A 16,628-nucleotide genomic window follows, 5' to 3' on the forward strand; every position below is an offset into this window, starting at 1 on the left:
TAGCAAACATACTCTGCTACAGTTACAATCTCAGTACAGAAGGCTGAAACTCCTTCCCACCTGTCCCTTAGGCACACAAAGCCTGGCCTTGTCCTTTACAACCAACATGCCTCTCCATTCCACACCAGCCTTTTCTTCCCAGATGTGGTACACACCTGTAATTCTAGCACTTGAGAGGTAAAGGCAGGAGGATGAGTTCAGGGTCATCCTCAGCTACATAACAAGTTCAAGATTAGCTTGGGTTACCCAAAGGTCTGCCTCAAAAAATACAACAAACCCAAGAACACTAAAAACCAGATAGTGCTTTAGCCCTAGAACACAAAAAAGTGTGATGGGACACCAGGTTTATCCTTTAGCCATAAGGAAGGTGGAAGAGTAGGTAGCCTCTGCATAAGCACTCAGAATCAAACAATGGGGACAAATGGGAGCAAAGAGACACTCACCCAGGACATTCCTAATGAACAGTGGCCTCCGGGACTCTGGCAGGTAAACACCCATGAAGTAGACAGGGACCCCAGAAAGGGCAATCCCAATGCCGATGAGGGAATTGATGGTGTCACTGAAGAGGGGTACAGCCACAAGAAACAAGGAGCAGATGCAGAACACAATGGGAAAAAAGAGGCTCAGCTGAAATAGAGGAGAGTGAGATTTAGTAGGGTGGGATGACAGAACACAGCTTGATCAAAGGCACCTTGAGAATCCTGGGCTGGAGAGATGGCTCTTCCAGGTCTCCAGGTAAGTTCCCAGCACCTACAGCAGCTCACAACTCTAACTCCAGTTGTAGAGGTTCTGCCATCCTTACACAGACATGCAGACAGAACACCAATGCACATAAAAATTAACAAATCTTTAAAAAAGAAGAGGACCTCCCACTCCTGCTAGTATGCATGAGCTGCGCATGTAGAGCTCTTCTTGGCCACAGAGTTGGTTCCAAGCTAATCAGAACTACATGAGGCCCTATCTTTAAAGAAGGAGGAGGAGGAGGAAGAGGGGAGATGAGGAGAAAGAAGAGGAGGTAGTGCTGACCTTGAGAGGTCGGGGCCAGTCAGGCTCTTTCCAGCGAAGGTAGAGCTGCCCAACAACAGACAAGCCCACAAAGAACCAGTAGCTGAAGCTGAAGTAGTTGATGAGCAGGAAAACATCTTTTACCACGAGGTAGATAAGTGTCATGGTGCACTGTGGGATAGATAGGTGGTGGAGAGGAGGAATGAGTATCATCATTACTTCCAGCTATACCAGGAGACTCCACCATCTGGCGTCTGTCAGAGCTGAAACAGCTTTACCAGATTAGCTCTGTTTTTTTCCAGTGACTCTCGCTTGACAGATAGGTCCATTTCCCACATTAACCTTCAAGGCAGCATCCCCACCTCTGCCTATATGTAGTGCTCCCCTTGCTACAAGTACTGTGGTTAGCATGGTAGAGCCTGCTTCCTTTCTGATGGCCGACAGGGAGGCCCTCACCATACCAACCACAATGGGAGCTATACTGTTGATCTAGAGTTCTTTAGGCCCAGCTACACATGGAAACACTGCCTCCAGAACCATCACAGTGACCCGGAGCTTTTGAAAGGGAGATGAGCAAAATGGATCCATACCCACTCCGAGAGGGATGACTGCTTGTCTTCCTGAATGAAAGAATCCTAGTAGATAGGGTTTCAGAGACTAGCTTTCTAAGACAAGCCAAGACTTGCTTAAATTTAAAAAAAAAAAAAAAAAAGATAATTTACACACCTGTCTTTTCACCCTGATGTATCAACACAGTATATACGGGGGAAAAAAAAAAGCCCTTCAGGGAGGCTGAGGCAAGAGGGTCTAAGCTCAGGACCAACCTACTACATAAGAAGACTTTGTCTGGGGGCAGAGGAAAATGAACAAATAGTGTCTAGGAGTATGGGACAGGTAGCATGTCTGCCTAACTTACATGGGGCCCGGGCTCCATCCCAAACACTAGAGAAGAGACAATGAACTACGTCTTGGAACGAAGCCTAAAGTACAGGGTACAGTATAACTTAGGGTCCTGCGCAAACCTGCCCAAGCCCACACTCTCCCACAAGCTTACATTGAACAGTAATGCAGGCACAGGTGTAAAGCGCTCAATGTGAATCATGGACAGAAGGTTCGGGAGGTGGCCCTCACGAGAGCCCACGAAAAACAACCTGGAAGGGGAGGAAATTTGTCAGCAGCCTCTTATCCAGCCACACTCCTCAGACAAACTAAGCGCAGAGCCCCCCCCTGGGGGGGGGGACAAACAAACAAGAAGATACCATCAGAGACCCCACTTACACCCAGCCCTTTACTCACACTACCCACAAATGTCTTTAACTATTAGCACCTCACCACTACCCAGGAGTGCTCGCCTACCATTATCCATTAACCTCGCCAAGCTCTCAGGAATGAAATCACTATCATCTACCAATGCTAATACTTCTGAACCAGATCCCTCCCCACATCCCATAGAAGCTGTGCATTCCCATCACCTAAAGGCATATCCCCATCCCACCAGGGATACCAATATTCTGCCATCATACAAATTTCCAGCTACCACAATGGCCTTTTTTATTCTTTTTTAAAGAGACAAGGTCTCCTATGTAGGTCTGGCTGGACTCAAGCTCGGGATCCTCCTGTCTCAGCTAGGATTGCATAGCCCTTCTTTGAAATGCCATTGTGGGGTTGCAGAGATAGACCAGCAACTTAGAGGAAGTGCTAGTCTTGCACAGGTACCCCTGAACTAGAGTTACAAATGGCTGTGAACTGCCACGTGGGTGCTAAGAACAGCCTATTATCAGACACCAACGTACCTCGATGAAGCAAAGATGGATGCATTTAGGCCCCCAAAGCAGGACAGAGCGACGGCAATGGGGATGGTCCAGCTGAACATGCCAAAGGTCTGGTCGGCAAATGTCTGAAGGCAGAGCAAAGAAGGGATACTCAACCTAGGACAGTTTTGTAACCCTCCTACATCTATGATCTCTAAACAAAGGCAGTCCTTGCTAAAATGCCCACCGTCTGGCCTAGACCCATCTCTCACTGTGGAGCTAGGATAGCTGCAGGAAAACTCTACACCATTCAGGAGCAAGGCGCCATGTGATCCCCATGGTACCAGGAACATGAGCCACGAGGACAACCCCTCTCCCAAGAGACTCACCACAGCCACGGCATCACTCTGATGGACATCCTGAATGTTCAGCACTGTGTAATAGGCCACGTTTGTCAGGATGTAGATGAGTGTCACAATTGGCATAGAAATCCCAATTGCCAAGGGCAAATTCCTGTCAGGACAAGTGAAATAAGACGACCTAGAACCAACCTCTGCTGAGAATGAAAAGCCATCCAGCACCCACTGGAATTTTCCTAACATTTAACAGTTCACTGGCTGCCGGGTCTTTGAGATGAGCTCCTCTTCCCTGTATGCCTCAGGGCAGATATGTTTCCCATGTTCCTGGGCATTTTCCACTGAGAAAGAAGAGCACTTTCTGGTTGTGAGCTGCCACGTGGTTACTATTAGCCATTGATAAACTCATGATTAGTTTATCAATCTCATTAGGTCCAATGAGCCACATGTGGCTTTCTAACCTTCTTACATCTATGACCTCAGGATAAGTGCAAGGAGCAACATCCTCCGGAAACTAGAGCTAGGCTGCTAATCTGGCAGGCCAGAGACAGGTCGGGCAGCTCAGGCCGCAGTCTCAGCACCACGGGGCTAAGTCCTGCCGTCTTGGCCCTAGCTGAGGCCCTAGCCCACTAAAGACCTCTCCTCTAAAAAGGACCCTGGTGCTCTCCAATGGAACACGAGGGCGAGAGCCAGGGCTTCCCACAATCACTCACTCCATCCTAGCCCCCAAACCCTCCTAACCGGAGAAGGGGAGCAGGGAGGGGATGAGGGGAGGTAGAGGGAGGAGCTAAGGGAAAGGGCAACTTTCCCTGTGCCCACCATCAGCAGGACTTCCAGCCAAGTTGGAGAGTGTGATCTCCGCCTTTACCTTTCTGGGTTTTTGATTTCTTCTGTTACAAAATTAAGGGTGTCCCAACCTGAGTAAGAGAAGAGGGCAGAGTACAAGGCAAGAGAGAGGTCTCCCACATTCCACGAGGAACCTTTAAAGGCGTCCTGAAAGTGCTCAGTGTGTCCTGTGGGGCAAAGGTGGGTGGGAGAGAAGGTAAGAGAGAAGGAAGAGGGATAGAAGGAACATGAAGATAAAGGATACAGAGGGAGAATTAAAAAGATGAGACAAAAGAAAAAAGAAAGGAAAAAATAAAACAGGAGAGGGGAAATAAAAAAAAACATCATTTAATGCCAAAGGAACAATAACCAGAACCTCCCCACATTTCACTGCCCGATCTCCTCCCTCATCTTAAGTTTTATTTTATTTAGTAAAACCAGGTAATCAAGAAAACTCAAGCATGCCTGCCGCTCTCTGAAGGGACACTTGCCCCAAGGCCCTAAGGAATGTCCGAGTCCTACAGGCAGCCTATTCTGATGTAACTGGTTATTTCTACCAACAATCAGACCTAGCAGAAGTTTTGGCTCCGATCACTGTATGATTTAGACATGTGGTTCTATCAGTCTGTTTGCAGTGGGTGTGCTGTGGTTGTCTGGGGCAGGAAATCTAGGGCTACAGGGTAACTGAGGTCTTATCTCTTAGTGAGCCAACCCCACCCTGCAGAGCACCAACCCAAGCCAAACCCATTGTCACCTTTCCTGGGGGCCTCTAAGGACCACAAATAGAAAGCCTATCTAGTTGCTCAAGACAGACATGCAGACAGCATGGTTTTTTTTTTGTTTTTGTTTTTGTTTTTTTGTGGATTTGGATTTTTTTCAAGACAAGGTTTCTCTGTATAGCCCTGGCTGTCCTGGAACTCACTCTGTAGACCAGGCTGGCCTCGAACTCAGAAATCCGCCTGCCTCTGCCTCCCAGAGTGCTGGGATTACAGGCATGCGCCACCACCGTCCGGCTCAGCATGGAGTTTTTAACAGGAGTCAGCCTTCTAAGGTGCTTGTCATCATCCCCTGCAGAAAGCCTAGACTTGGAGTAGAAAGCTCAGTAGCCAACTACTTGCGACTCTAGCTCCAGGGAGATCTAACACCTTCTTCTGGCCTTCAGAGGACCCACACACATGTGGCATATTCACACAAACAAAAAAATATATATATAAAAAGGAAGATTACACCCAGAACTCAATGTGGCAAAAAGGTGTAGGTGTGCAGCAAGAGCTTCCAGGGGTCTCAGCAACTGCACAAAGCAGCGGTTCTCTTAATGCAGTATTTAGAGGAAGGATTACTCTAAGATGCTCCTGAGACGCCAGTGACATCTAGGTGCTTGGCTGTAGTCACTGTGCTTCTATGAAGTGCACTAGGTAATCCTTAGGCAGTTACCCAGGAACTTTGTGCACTAGTACCAAGTGACTACAGCCAGGCATCTAGATGGCCTTGGAGTATCAGGTCCTTACAACTAAACACACATAAGAACCTTTTGATTTTCAGTTCAAACCAACAGGTCTCAAATGAAGGCTCAGCTCCCTAGGTGACTGTGAATACAGCCATGCTTGGAGACTGGTAACCTAGAGAACTGGCTGTTAAATGAGGACGATATCCTTTGCCAAAGACTTTTCAGGATAACCTGGAAAGCCCATTAGCCTCAGTCTGCTCTGACCCCAGAATAAAAACCTTTCAAGAGCCAATAGACAGCTGGATATGGAGGTACATGCCTTTAATCCCAGCAACTGGGCAACATGCTAAATTACAGACCAGCCCAAAATATAGTTCAAGACATTATCTTTAAAAAATTATTTTTTTAAATTAAAATATTAATTTTTTAATGGTAGAGTCTAACATAGCACACTTAAGATTCTGGTTCCATCCTTAGCAAAAGTTTAAAAAAGGAAAAAAAAAAAAAGGCCAACTTAGGAAAGACAATGCCCATTTTACAACATTCTGATATATTTTTAGAGCTGACTTTTTTTGGGAGACTCTTCAATATAATTAACACAAGTCCAGATAAATAATAAATAACGCAAAATGACGGCGCACCCCTTCCCTACTGCCCCTCTCCAAGAAAGTCAGGTTTTCCACTCACTGCTTGCTAACGACAGACCACAATCAGGAGGCAGTAACCTGTACCCCCAGATGACTACTACAAGAGACCCAGTTATACTCCAAGTTTCAAGAACTCCTAGGAGCTTCCCTGGCTTTCTGCAGTGCTCTGTATTTCCACAGAAGCCCTAAGGAGAACCTGACATTTAACATGTGCGGTTAGTTGGTCAAGCTAGCCTGGCTGACAAAGCCCAGGGAGAGAGAGTCAGAACCATCTCTCACGTTCACTGACAACATTCTAGAACACACTCAAAACGTGCTGAGAGATGGAGCTAGCTAAGTCCCCATATCCTCCTCAGGAAGCCAGAGACTTCAGGAGCCACTGACCCTCTCCTTCCCACCCCAGCCCCTCTTACCCTGGCACAGTTTAACAAGGCCCATGATAATGATGGCAATGAGTGCCAGGACCTTGGCATACGTGAATGTGTCTTGTACTCGTGTGCCCCACTTGACATAGGCACAGTTCACAAATGTCAGCAGACCTAGAAGGAAAACCATAGTATTACTGGCAGGCTCAGGCTAAGCACACGAGACCCCAAACTCTAACAGAAAGGATTCTTCTGCCTTTCCAGGCTGAGTTAGAGGGACAATAAAACAATGAGGCCTAGAAGAGGTAACCAGCAGGAACAGCACACAGGCCAGCCCAGTGTGAATACCCTACACTGTATCCTAAGCTACTAGGGCATGTATGAACAGATACATGCTCTAAACTGCAAGAACAATTTCTGGAAATGTTCCCATTAAGAAAGGTTAGTCTCACTTCACCCACTTTTCACTCCCAAGGTGCCAAATACAAAGCACAAGACCTGTCCTATTCACAGACAGTAGGGACAAAAAGGACCCATTAACAAATGAGGTAAATTTGAATTCTGATGACCAATCACCTAAAGTTGTCTACATGTGTGTGTCTGTTATCTACGTGACAGTTTCACTTGCATCCTTGACTACTAATTCTTACAACACCCCAAATATAGATGTCTGTTCCCCATCTCATTTATACATGAGGAAACTTAAGGCTGAGAGAGACTAGCATTCCCAAGCTTGCATCCCCAAGTGCAAATGACCTCCCTACCCCTATTCATTATGCAAACCTGCTAATTCTCATCAGATCCCATAGAGAAAGAGCCTTCCTGAGAGCTTCTTAGACCTGCATCCTCTGAGATACACACTCATGCACCTCAATAGCATCCGAGCCCTGTAGATTACTGATAGCTGTGAACTGCTAGCTGACTGAGGCTTAACCCAGAGAGAACTCTGCTCCTGCAAAATCATAATCAGGAAAACTTTGATCTAGGGGAGAACATAAGAGCAATTATCCAAGAGCTTCTATAGCAACAAGGTACATAGTGACACCTTTAAGTACTGTCCCTACCTTCCAAAAACAAAACAAAACAAACAAACCAAAAGAACCCTTAATATACACCTTGCAGTGTTTTGAGTGCAAACAGTCCCTATAAGGTGCGTATAGCTGAATGCTTAGTCACCTGGGAGTGGAGATGTTTGAAGATTAGAAGGATTGGGAGGTGTGGCCTTGGAGAAAGTATGTCACTGGGGGTGGGCTTGAGGTTTCCAAAGCTCAGGCTACTACTCCAGGACCATGAATGCCACCATGCTCCTGTCACGCCCCTGCCATGATAATGGACTAGCTCTCTGAAACTGGATGCAAGCGCCCACCTAAATGCTGTCTTTTATAAACTCTCAGGGCCCATTCTCTCAGTCACGTACACGCACTTACTCCCACCTACTTACTCCTTGAGGCAGACTCTCCCTTACCTATGCCAGACACACACACAAAGAGTCTTACCCTCTTCATGTCACAGCCATTACTGACATCTACTTCTGAGGCCTAGCTCAGCCCCTACTTCCTCTGAAAACCTTCCCCAAATAAACTGGGCAGCCCAAACCCAAGTTTCTTCTCCCCTTCTTATTCTTGCTTCACAATACAGCTTAGTATCTATCTTAGTTAGGGTTTGACTACTGTGAGCAGACACCATGACCAATGCAAGTCTTATAAAGGACAACATTTCATTAGGGCTGGCTTACAGTTTCAGAGGTTCAGTCCTTTATCATCAAGGTGGGAGCATGGCAGCATCCAGGCAGGCATGGTGGAGGCGAGATGAGAATTCTACATCTTTATCTGAAGGATGCTAGCAGAATACTGACTTCAGGGCAGCTAGGATGAGGGTTTTATAGCCCACATCCATAGTGACACACCTACTCCAACAGGGCCACACCTAATAGTGCCATTCCTTGGGCCAAGCATATAGAAACCACCACAGTATGAAATGCTACAGTCCTGGGAACATCTAATTCCAGAAGGTCTCTCCCTCAGGTATCTTAGTCTTGTTTCTGAAAGACCACAAACTCTCAGAGGGAAACAACAGTTTATAACATGTCTAAAGCTCATATACTCCAGCAAAGAGGAGAACTGATGAACCCTGGTTAGAGGCAAGGTACTAATAATGGCTTTCAGTTAACAGCTACTTCCCTGGGACAATTATCAGAAAGATGGACCTTTCTCTACTCAAAAGAATAGTGTTCAGGGCCAGCTGTGTAAATGACCACATGTGATAGAAGAGCCTCCGTGTGTTTCAAGAGCCTCACTTAATATGCTGTCAATAGGGCTGTAGAGTTGGCTCAGCAGTTAAGAGCATTTGCTGCTCTACCAGAGGACCAGGGTTCAATTCCCAGCACATACGCGGTAACTCACAACCATTTGTAACTCTAGTTCCAGGAGAACTGATAACCTCCATGGTAACCAGACACACATATGTTAGCAAACACTAATACACATAAGAAAAAAATATTTAAAAAAATAAGCTTCTGGGCTAGGGAGATGGCTCAGTGTTTAAGAGCACCGACTGCTCTTTTGAAGGTCCTGAGTTCAAATCCCAGCAACCACATGGTGGCTCACAACCATCCATAATGAGATCTGATGCCCTCTTCTGGTGTGTCTGAAGACAGCTACAGTGTACTTACATATAAGAAATAAATAAATAAATCTCAGGGCCAGAGCAAATGGGGCACAAGTGAACAGAGGTCCTGAGTTCAATTCCCAGCAACCATATAATGGCTCACAACCATCTGTACAGCTATAGTGTACATATACATAAAATAAATATATAAATCTTTAAAAAAATATGCTTCCAAATAATACAGGTACTCAGCAGTCAGTCATATAAAGTGGGGCGGGGCGGAGGTGGGGGGGCTGGGGGTAAGAGACACACAATGTCTTAACGACGGTTAGTGGGAAAAGGATACACCAAAGCAATGTGTGCTGCTGGAATATCTTCACAGGAATCAACTGCCCATCAGAGTTCTCTCTGGCTAAGCCTGGATACATACTCAGCTAACATACGTAGTTAACAACCACCAGTAAACAAGAGCCACCAATATAATACAGTAAGCACATTTTGAGGTACTTGTCCATCTCTTTGTTAGGACTTGCTCTCTTTCCCCTCAGACCTGCTCAAGCCAAACAACGAATCCAATCTGGACCTGTAAGTGATCTTTCCCAGAATACCAAGAGAGTGAGTCTGTCTAATAGCAACAAGGAACGCTCAGAGTCTAGAACGACACGAAGTCAGAACCCACAGAAGCCCTGACTAACAGCAGAACAAAAATTGCATGCAGAGAAGACAGCAAGACCACAGCAGAAGCAGAAAAAAGAAGGCAGGCATGAACTTGTGGGGGGTAGAGGGGGGGTCCAAAATACAAAGAAATGTACAGAAATAGAAAAGATGAAGACAGAGGACAAAGGTGAGGTAGAGACAAAGGGGGGGGAGAGAGACCAAAACCTGACCTCACAGAAGAGGCACAAAGCCCAGCTAGGTTCACTGAGCACATATCACACCCTCAGCCTGGGAGCAAGCAGGCACTAGTCTCTCAGGGTTGCTCCTCCCTCCCTCCCTCTACTCTTCTGCAGACTCCCTGCAGATGTGGTCATTTCTACACATGAGTAAACACAGTCAAAGACTGTATAAAAAGATGAGGGAAGGCATACCTCAGGAAGCCCCGGCAGGGCCATTCCGAAGGCCAGCTGGATAAGCACCAGGGCGCCTAGTCAGTAAGACTGACTTTGAGGAAAAGACTGAAGCGCTGGAGAGGAAGGGAGCCTTTCTCTACGGTGTGTTCTGTTACATTTCGATTTATTTACCAAACATATGCTTCTTTCCCAACAAAATTAGTTAATGAGCCACAACACACTTGCCAGAGAGCAGACCAGTAGGATGAAGTGAGTCAAACAACCAGGGCACAAAATCTAAGAAACACTCCCTCTCTCAGGGAATCAAGCAGAGGAATCCCAGAGTGAGTATATCCTCAGAGCTGGCCCCAGGCACCTAACTTGCCTCATGCTCTCAATCCTGCCAAAGAACACAGTCTACCAAGCAGAAGCCAAATCCCTTGCCTGCTTGCCTGCTTCTAATTAGCAAACAAAATTTCGCCACAGGCCCACACCCAGTGTCCTTCCAAGATCTCCCAGCCCCATCCAGCTTACCAGACTGAGCCTGGAGGCCAGGTGCTACAACCCAAACCTCCAAGCCTTCCCTCTTCTGACCCTATTTCCCTGCTAGCTAGACAAGCCAACATCAGTGAGCATGGACCTATACAGTAGTCTCCAGGGCTCTCTGAGAACTTATTTTTAGCTTGTCCTGGTGGTTCTAGAGACTGAACACATGTTCTGCATGCTCTCCCAATATTCTACCACTGAGTCTAGCCTAACCCTTCTGGGAACTTGTCACAAATTCCCCAGAGTCACACTGTAGCAGACTGTTTGTCACCTTCCAATATTTTCCCTCCTTTCTTCTTAATAGAAACTTTAAGCCGGGCGGTGGTGGCAGAGGCAGGCGGATTTCTGAGTTCAAGGCCAGCCTGCTCTACAGAGTGAGTTCCAGGACAGCCAGGGCTATACAGAGAAACCCTGTCTCGAAAAAACCAAATCCAAAAAACCAAAAAACCAAAAAAAAAAAAAAAAAGAAAGAAACTTTAGCTGAAGTCATGGCTACCCGAGACATGTCCCGGAGTTCCTCACAGGTAGATTACCTACTTAGATTTTCCCTAAGAACATGAACAGATGTTTCAGGTCGGGCCTCAGAAAGTATCTCTGAAGCAAAGCATGCCTTCCTTTGTCCTTCTAGTAAGCTACATGCAAACTGTTGGCGCTTTAAGGAGTCTCCCTGGGCCGTGACAAGGAACTCAGACTGAGGACAAGGCAGAGCACTGAGACAGGAAGAGGAAGAACAGCCCAAAGCTGTTCTACCAGGCCACCCCGTGGCCTTACTTAACAAGAGACATAAATGTCTGTCAGGTCCAAGGAAAGCTAAGCTTTTGAGCCTCCGGTTATGGTAATAGTAGCCAGTGCTTTATCAGGCTAGATTAATAGCTTATCAGAACTCCACTGATTTTTAGCCTCATTTCTCACATACCTTAAATCACTTCTTTCGACTCTCACAACTTACATCTTAAGACCTTAAATTACTTCCTTAGACCCTCACAAGGCCAGTGTTTCAGCCATTCTACTTTAGGTTTTCTGTTTTCTGTTGAAACCCAAATGGTACAAACATGTAACTAAGTCTGGACTGGACTGAGCCTCACATATTCCCTTCCCTTGACGAGGAGGTAGCCAGGCCACCTAAACCCATCTCTACCTAGTCCCAGTCCCCTATTCCCACTGAGTGGGGGCTGGGGACCGAGGTTAGGGACCACCTTCCATATCTGCACAAAAGCAGGCTAGGTGTTTTCCTAAGGAGCATTCATTGAGAGGGAAGTACAATTCTATATAACAGCGCAGATCCAAATCAGACCTGGGGGCTGCAGTAGCCTGTCATCCTAGTGTTAGGAGGCAGAGGTAGAAGGAATAGAAGTTCAAGGGTAGGCAAGTAAGATGGGTCAGCAAGTACTGGCCAGCTAGGGTGACAACTTGAGTTTGATCCCTAGGACCCACAGAGCTGAAAGAGAAAACCCTAAAAGTTATCTCTTGACCTCCACAGATGGGCAGGTTCCTGTGCCCTGTGTGTATCTCTCTGTCTCTGTCTCTGTCTCTCTCTCTCTCCCTCCCTCCTTCTTCCTCTCCCCCTCTCTCTCATTCAATGAAACTTTTAAAATATTAACTAAAGTCAAAGCCATCATTAGCTACATAGTCAGCTGAAGATGCATAAAGCCATGAGAGAGGAAGGAAGGAAGGGAGGAAGGGAGGGAGGGAGGGAGGGAGGGAGGGAGGGAGGGAGGGAGGGAGGGAGGAAGGAAGGAAGGAAGGAAGGAAGGAAGGAAGGAAGGAAGGAAGGAAGGAAGGAAGGAAAAAGAGGCAAAGAGGAGATAAAGAGAAAGTGGATAAAGGCCCTTGCTGCGAAGCACCCCCAGGACTCTCACAGTGGAAAAGAGGACCTACTCTTCTGCTGTCCTCTGATCTCTACACATATGCCACAACATGCACACATGTATTTACACACACAAATTTATGTATTTAAAAAATTTTTTAGCCAGAAGTAGGGGTAAATGCCTTTAGTTCCAACATTTGGGAGGCAAAGGTAGGTGGATCTCTGTTAGAGGCCAGCCTGATCTACAAATTAAGTCCAGGATAGCCAAGGTTTCACAGAGAAAACGTCTTAGAAAACGTCTTGAAAACTAAAATGATGATGATGAGGAGGAGGAGAAGGATAAATTTAAAATATTTTAAAATTTACTCAGAAAAAGAAACAAACAAACAAACAAACAAACAAAAAAAAAAAAAAAAAACTACATTATTCTGCCTAACCTGTTAGTATACAGCTGTAATCCCAGTGCTTTGTAGGCTGAGGCAAAAGGAAAGCTAGTTTGAAGCAAACCTGGCATAAACAATGAAACTTTGTCTCAAACAAGTGAAACAAAAAGACTCTTCTACAGCTCTTTAAGTTGTCAAGAGCCCCTAAATTTGTTGAGTTGAGTCAGAACTCTGACACCCACCCATCCCTGAAAATTCCAAGATCTCAGAGCACACATTTAGGATACTTTCCTATGTGCAGCACTATTGCTATTGACATTTTGCGCCTGTGAGACTATACATCTCCTGTGTGGCAGGATGTTTGTTCTGTTGTCTTTACCCAACAGATAAGAGTAGCACTGCTTCCCAGTACTTGCATTCCAAAATAGTCTCCGATACTGCCAAATGCCACCTTTCTGCCAAACTAAGGCCCCACTGAGAATCATGGCTTTAGAATACTGAGCAAGACAACCTGAAATCCTACAACCACCACCAATTGCTTAGATTTTTCTGCTGAATGTACCCTGAGAATGGAGTGGGCGAGCAGTGGGAAGGCAGTGGCTGAAGCAGCGATACCGTCAGGGGTCGAGAAGGCAGCACAAACAGGAAGGCTGGAGAGAGGGCAGAGTAGGGCTTGCGCCCTTCCAGAGGACCACGCACACAAAACAACTTACAACCAGCTCCAAGGGATGCAATATTCTCTTCTGGCTTCTGTGGGCACTTGCTTACATGTGACACACACACACATACAACACCAAACACACGCACGCACACGCACACACACACAAATAAAAAAGCAAACAATTTACAAAAGATAAAAAAGCAATTACACAGCTGAGAACAGCAATCCAAGCAATAAAAAAGACAGAGGTGGGCAGATCTCTGTGAGGTTCAGGCCCACTTGATCTACATAGTGAATTCTAGACCACTCTGTCTCAAAAAAAAAAAAATAATAATAATTTAAAAAAAACAAAAAAGCAAACAATGGGAAAAGCAATGAAGTCTGGATATGCAGTTTGAGGAAGCAGAAAACTGACGTAGACTGGGAGCCACATACTACATTTAACAGATGCAACAGCTGTTCAAACACAGCTGAGTGCTCAAGGGACAGGAATCGGGGTTCAAATTTGCCAGGACTCTTGACTTCTCAAGAGAAAGTCCATACTCTAATTTTGTCTGTTTGTTTTAGAGACATGATCTTGCTTTGTAGCTCAGGCTGGCTCAGTCCTCATATTCTAGCCCAGATCAGCCTCTTAACTCAAAGCGGTCAGTCCTCCTGCCTCATCTTCCCAAATGCTGAGATTACAGGAATATATTACCACACCAGGTCTCAGTAGACTGAGGCAGACATGGATTATTAATTAGCAAGTTCCAGGCCACCCTGATCTACAGAAAAAGGGAGGGAGAGAGGGAGGGAGGGAAGGAGGGAGGTAGAGAAAAAGGGAGGGAGAGAGCAAGGGAGGGAGGGAAGGAGAGGGAGAGAGAGAGAGAGAGAGAGAACTGTGTAATTGTACAGGTCTAACAAGTCTGTGGGCCAATCCAGCCTGCATACAGGCCTCATAGCCTGTGCCCCAGTACTAAACATATGGACACTTCCTGGATCCTACATTCTAGAATAAAAAAAAAAAAAAAGAGCCCAGCGTAAGTGGCACACACTTTTGATCCCCACACTTGGGAGAGACAAGGAAGATATCAGATCTCTTTGAGTTCAAGGCTCACTGGTCTATAAGTTACACAGTGAGACCCTGTCTGAAAAAAAATTCTAATGCTTATTTTTATTATTTTTAGTCATATGTATGTATGTGCCTGCGTGTAGGTCATATGCACTAGATTGTGGGTAAATGTGGAGTCCAAAGGCTCTGACTACCCCTGGAGCTGACGATATTGGCAGAAGTAAGCCACCTGATGTAGGTGCCTAGAACTGAAGAACAACAGTAAACAGTAAAGAGCTCTTATTGTTGAGACAGAGTTTTCTACGTAGCACTGGCTGTCCTGGAACCTGCTCTGCAGACCAGACTGGCCCTGAACTCAGAGACCCACATATCTCTGCCTCTCAAGTGCTGGGATTAAAGGTGTGCACCACCACTCTATCCTGACCAGTAAGTGTTCTTAATGACTAAGCCATCTCTCCAGCCTCTGACTAGAAAAATCAAAATCTTTGTGCAATCTCCCAGTCAACAAGGTGTATTCCTCTAATGTCTCATTCTCTACCAACAAGGTGCACCTTTCTATGTCTTAATTTCAAAATGTCATTTCCTACCTATCAAAACTTCAGGTAGGACTCAGTGAGGATCCTTCATTTTTTTCACCTCAGAGATCATATTGCTCGCAATGTCATTCCTACCCAAACAGTCTCCCTTCTACCATATCTACGCTCTGTTTAAAGTCTGAGCTTATGCCCTAAATTCCAAAATAAGCTGAATCCCAAAGCCTCATTGGTTAGAATGCAACATGGTTTTATTTGACAACTTAACCTGGGCTGGAGAGATGGCTCAGCTGGTAAGAGCACCGACTGCTCTTCCAAAGGTCATGAGTTCAAATCCCAGCATCCACATGGTGGCTCACAACCATCCGTAAAGAGATCTGACACCCTATTCTGGTGTCTGAAGACAGCTACAGTGTACTTACATATAATAATAAATAAATAAATATTTAAAAAAAAAAAAAACTTAACCTTACTTTGACAAGTTCTTGCCCTCAGATATGAATTCTGGAAATGCTTGTGCTTCTGAGAAATGGGGCTCAGAACTGCAATCCTAGGAAACCTGGGTAAAAATATACTGTGAGTGAAAAAGAACCAGAAACCCCATGGCTACATTTCTAGGAGGTGATGCCAATCTTTCAATCAAAAGATAAATTCTTGGTATGAGGATGGGCTTTCTGTGCCCAAGATAACATGGGAAGAATCATAAGGGGGTGTGTTAGCAAATGAAAATAATAATCTTCCATGTATCCAAAACCATAGGGGCTGCAGAGATGGCTCTGCAAATGAGTAAATCTTAAAACAAAAACACGAGGCTGGAGAGACGCTCAGTGGTTAAGAGCAATGGCTGTTCTTCTAGAGGACCCAGCACTTACACCGCAGCTCACAACCATCAATAACTGCATTTCAGTGCACCTAATGTCTTTTCTGGTCTCTCAGGACACTAGGCACATGCATAGTACATAGACAAGACAAAATGCCCATACATATGAATACATTTAAAAAAAAATTATTTTTCTTTTTCAAAAAAACCCAAATCGCCAGGCGGTGGTGGCGCATGCCTGTAATGCCAGCACTCTGGGAGGCAGAGGCAGGTGGATTTCTTGAGTTCAAGGCCAGCCTGGTCTACAGAGTGAGCTCCAGGACAGCTAGGGCTACACAGAGAAACCCTGTCTCCCAAATCCAAAAAACCAAAAAAAAAAAAAAAAAAAAAATCAAATCATACATACCAGTTACCAGTACCCTTAGGCCTGGCTGCTCTCTGAATCACACTTCTGCTGTCACACCAATGCATAGGCACCGTGAGGTGTGCACACAGGAGCGCAAATGCATAAAGCCTTCTAAAGAGCAACTGCATAACACATGAACGATCGGATAATTGGTCATGCCCATTCTCTTATACGCAAGAATTCCCTTGTAAAACTCAATGCGAAGAACTGTGCAGATGCTCTAAATGTTATCTTTATTGTGTGTATGTTTGTGAGTGCTCTCACTTTAAGGATGTCAGTCAGAGCACACCTGTGGGAGTAGGTTTTCCATTTCCACCACGTGATCCTACGAGAATCAATTCAAGTTGTCAACCTTGGCAGCTAAGTGCC

General features: G+C 45.6%; 1 protein-coding gene across 3 annotated transcripts in view; it reads right to left on the minus strand.

The window, feature by feature from the left end:
* The window catches only part of Slc7a6 (solute carrier family 7 member 6), a 31,262-nt gene that overhangs the window by 2,135 nt on the left and 12,499 nt on the right, over positions 1 to 16,628 (minus strand). For all 3 annotated transcript variants that reach the window (XM_052166135.1, XM_052166133.1, XM_052166136.1), the window contains 7 exons: positions 6,445 to 6,570; positions 3,981 to 4,125; positions 3,146 to 3,269; positions 2,799 to 2,902; positions 2,060 to 2,156; positions 1,027 to 1,176; positions 444 to 627 (listed from right to left, as the gene is read on the minus strand). In XM_052166135.1, coding sequence (XP_052022095.1) covers positions 444 to 627; positions 1,027 to 1,176; positions 2,060 to 2,156; positions 2,799 to 2,902; positions 3,146 to 3,269; positions 3,981 to 4,125; positions 6,445 to 6,570 — 930 coding nt within the window. The remainder of the gene's footprint in view (positions 1 to 443; positions 628 to 1,026; positions 1,177 to 2,059; positions 2,157 to 2,798; positions 2,903 to 3,145; positions 3,270 to 3,980; positions 4,126 to 6,444; positions 6,571 to 16,628) is intronic.

The sequence above is a fragment of the Apodemus sylvaticus genome, chromosome 21, assembly GCF_947179515.1.
Source record: "Apodemus sylvaticus chromosome 21, mApoSyl1.1, whole genome shotgun sequence".
NCBI classification, from domain to species: domain Eukaryota; kingdom Metazoa; phylum Chordata; class Mammalia; order Rodentia; family Muridae; genus Apodemus; species Apodemus sylvaticus.